At 33.2% G+C, this 3,849-nt stretch overlaps 1 protein-coding gene across 1 annotated transcript; it reads left to right on the forward strand.

The window, feature by feature from the left end:
- Positions 1-1,406: 1,406 nt before the first annotated feature.
- THITE_2013508 (uncharacterized protein) lies at positions 1,407-1,703 on the forward strand (the record flags this gene model as incomplete). The annotated part of the gene is made up of 1 exon (XM_003656268.1): positions 1,407-1,703. A coding segment is annotated over one exon (297 nt), but the record flags the coding sequence as incomplete, so codon positions are not given.
- Between the last annotated feature and the right edge of the window lie 2,146 nt (positions 1,704-3,849).

Consider the following 3,849-nt stretch of genomic DNA (forward strand, 5'->3'; position numbering starts at 1 on the left):
CTAACCTTGTCGACAAGGAGTTTATCTCTAAGTGGGCTAAAAACCTATATTAGATTAATGTAAAGCCGCACTTTGTCAAAGGCGTTAAAGCCTATACTAAAGTTAAGAAGTAAATCGAGTTTAACTTCTATATCTGAGGAATTGTCTATAGTACTAACGTAGAAGGCCACTTTACTATAATAGTCGACGTTGTTAAAGGTTTAGGAGTAAAACTGTTGATTAGAACTAACTTTATACTCTATAATAGAGTAAAGATTGACCTTAATATATCTACCTATTACTTCTAGTCCGTTTATAATATAAAGGTAAGAGTATATATAGAGCGGAGAAGGATAATCTAGAAAGTGAAAGCTATAAATACAGTGACGGTCGTACCTATAATAGAACACCTGATCGAGACTATATTCGAGCCTATAGACACCGATGACGATAATCTAGGTAGCTAGAAACGTAAGCTCTACTTCGCTTTATACGTCGAAGGCATTCTAGATACTATCGTAGATATAAAAAGTATATACTAGGCTATTATAAAGAACAACACTACTCGCTTAATTACTATTGTCGAAGGATAGTGCGTTAAACATCTCCTCTAGTATAGCCTAGAGGAGGATATCTAAGCAATGGTATAGAACTTTACGCAATAGACCTAGGATAACGTTGTAGACAACAAATATATATAGATAACGACGACTATACAATAGGAGCCTAGCGGTAAAGAACTAATAACGGAGACATTGATAGAGGATAAGCGTAAGCTACCTACTAAGTAGGAATTCTATACACTATTTTATAGTATTAAGAAACTAGACGATATCCTATATATTAAGTTAGTAGTAGGGGTGAGTATTTATAGTAGGGACAAATGGTATATAGAAGAAATGAAGGTACTACTAGATAAGTATAACGTCTTCTATAACTATAGCATTATTCCTATACTAAAGGATTAGAAGATGAGAATTCCGCTTATCGACGAATAGTAGAATTAGCTTAAGCCTATTCGGATCTACCTACTAAGCACTAAGGACTAAGCGATCGTCAACAAAGAATATAATAAACTATATATATAAGGAAAGATAGACTTTATAGACTAGCCAACTCTTGTCGTTTGCTTAGTCTTTATAGTCTACTGTATAGTTGCTAGAAAAACGAAAGGCAGAGCTATAGTAGACCTCTAGCCTCTAAATACGTTGGTGGTACTAGATATATACCCGTTGCCTAACTAAGACGATATTATAAATATAATAATAGGCAATACTATCTTTATAGTATTCAACGTCTCTAGATTCTTCTTCTAGCTTCTAGTTGTAGAAGAGCATTATAACTATATAGTAGTTATTAGTCCTAGAGGTTTAGAACGTTTAAACGTTGTACTAATAGGATTTAAAAACTTACTAGCTTTTGTATAGCGCTTTATAGACTGCTTGTTCTATAAGTATAAGCACTTTATATATACCTATATCAACAATATTATTATTGCTAGTAAGAATATAGAGGAGTATCTTAAGTATATTAAGACAGTTCTCAATATCTTCAATAAGATATATATTTACATTTCGGTAGAAAAATCCTTTATAGCCTACTTATCAGTGAGACTTCTTAGCTATATAGTCAATAGCGAAGGAGTGGCGAAGATAGACGATAGGATCGCTATATTTAAGAAACTCAAGTTTCCTAATACCCTCGAGACCTTAGAACAATACCTTAGTATAGCCAGATAGCTATATAAGGGCATCCTATAGTATATAGTAAAAGCGTAGCCTCTATAGGACTATAAAACTAAGCTCCTTGCCTAAGGGAGAGTGAGTAGAGACCTTCCTATCGCTAAGTTGAAGAATACTAGGAAAGTATTCACTTTAAATACTAAATTCGAGCCTACGCTAGTAGAACTAGAGTCTTTCAGGTTACTATAGGAATATCTATACGAATAGTACTTCCTATATTATCACTATCCTAATAAATCACTATTTATTAAGCTCGACGTAAGTAGCAAAGAATATAGAGTAATCGTCTTTCAACTCTATAGCGAATAGGATAGCACTAGTATCCCTAGCTAAGATATCTCAAGTAGCGAGATCTAGCCTATTATATTCCTATCCTAACTAACTTCTAATATAGAAAGGAAGTATAGGAGTATAGAAGTAGAAGTCGCTACTATTATATAGGCAGTTAGGAAGCTCTAGAAGATAGTATAGTCAAACCAATATCCTATAAATATTCTAATAAACTATATAGCAACTAGAGATATTATAAAATATATATCTCTTGCTACTATAGACTTTACAAAAGCTAACCTAAAGCTTACTAACGTTGTAAACTAGCTATCCTAGTTCGACCTTAACATTTTTTATATACTAAGAAAGCTCAACGTTGTATTAGACGCCTTATTATACCTACTAACCTTCGAGTAAGACGTCTCTAACGAAACCTAAAATGCTACTAACGAACTAGAGGACATTTGGTCTACTATCTAGATTGATACTAAAGAATACTACGCTATAGACACTAGTACCTTCGAGCTAGTTATTAGTGACAAGTTCAAAACTAAGCTAACTATAGCCTACCCCAACAACTATAGATACAACAAGATTATTAAGAGCCTCTATAAAGTGGAGGAACAAGCTAAGAAAATCGTTAATTAGAGAGAATATAAAGAGCAAGAAGGAGAGTTGTAAAGGAAGTAGTACTGAAAGCTATAGATTGGACCCTACGAGCTAAAGGACAGTCTCCTCTACTATATCGACTACAAAGGAGCGAGGAAGCTTTATATCCCTAGCAACTATATTAAAGACATTCTTACTATTGTATATAACAATACTTACTACTTTAGTATATACAATATAATAGCGAACCTCTCGGTATTCGCTTTTAACTAAAAGCGATAGATAGTACGTAAGTATATTTGGCATTGCCCTATATATAGAGAGAACTAGACTTTGAGAGAACCAAAGCCTAGAGACTTTTAGCTAATTTGGACATCGCTATAGCCTTTTTATACTATTACAATAGATTTTATCGTTGGTTTGCCTACTATACCCTCTAAAGGGACACTATAGTTAATAAAAAAGTATCTAATCCTCAACGCTATATACACTATTATCTACAAGTTTAGCAAGAAAAAGCTCCTTATAGCTAGAAATGACAAGATATTAGTAGAAGATTAGGTAGTTATAATTCTTAGAGCATTAATATATATAGATTGGGGGCTCCTAATATAAATCATTAGTAATAGAGACCCTAAGTTCACCTCTAACCTATAGAAAGAAATCTTTTATATCCTAGGCGTTAGCCTCCTTTTCTTAATAGCCTATTACCCTTAGACGGACAGTTAGTTAGAAAGAACGAACTAAATAGTAGAAATCGCTATCCAAATAGAAGCTATAGAGAAACTAAGGATGCTATAGCCTCTACTTCTCCTTATATTACAATATAACCTTAATAATATACTTATAATCACTATTGGAAGATCACTGAACAAGTTGGTATATAGTTTTAAACTACGTTCTATCCTAGATATACTTCACTATAAGAAGGGCACTGTTGCCTCTACCAAAGCTATTAGTGTCCTTAGACAATAGTATTAGGAGGAAGTAGTAGAACAAATCGATTATATAGGCGCTATTGCGAAAATACGTTACAACGATAGGTATATACCTACTAAGTTTAAAGTAGGAGACATCGTTTATCTACAACTATACAATAGATACTATCTCCTAGGAAAGCCTAAACAAAAGTGGTTACTATAATAGGTAAGACTATTTAAGATTATCTATAAAATCGATAGGAACGCCTACGAGCTTGACTTTCTAGCTAGTTAGAAAGTCTATTCTATAGTTTTAGTTTCCTAGTTAT

This window comes from Thermothielavioides terrestris, chromosome 5 (genome assembly GCF_000226115.1).
Source record: "Thermothielavioides terrestris NRRL 8126 chromosome 5, complete sequence".
NCBI lineage: Eukaryota > Fungi > Ascomycota > Sordariomycetes > Sordariales > Chaetomiaceae > Thermothielavioides > Thermothielavioides terrestris.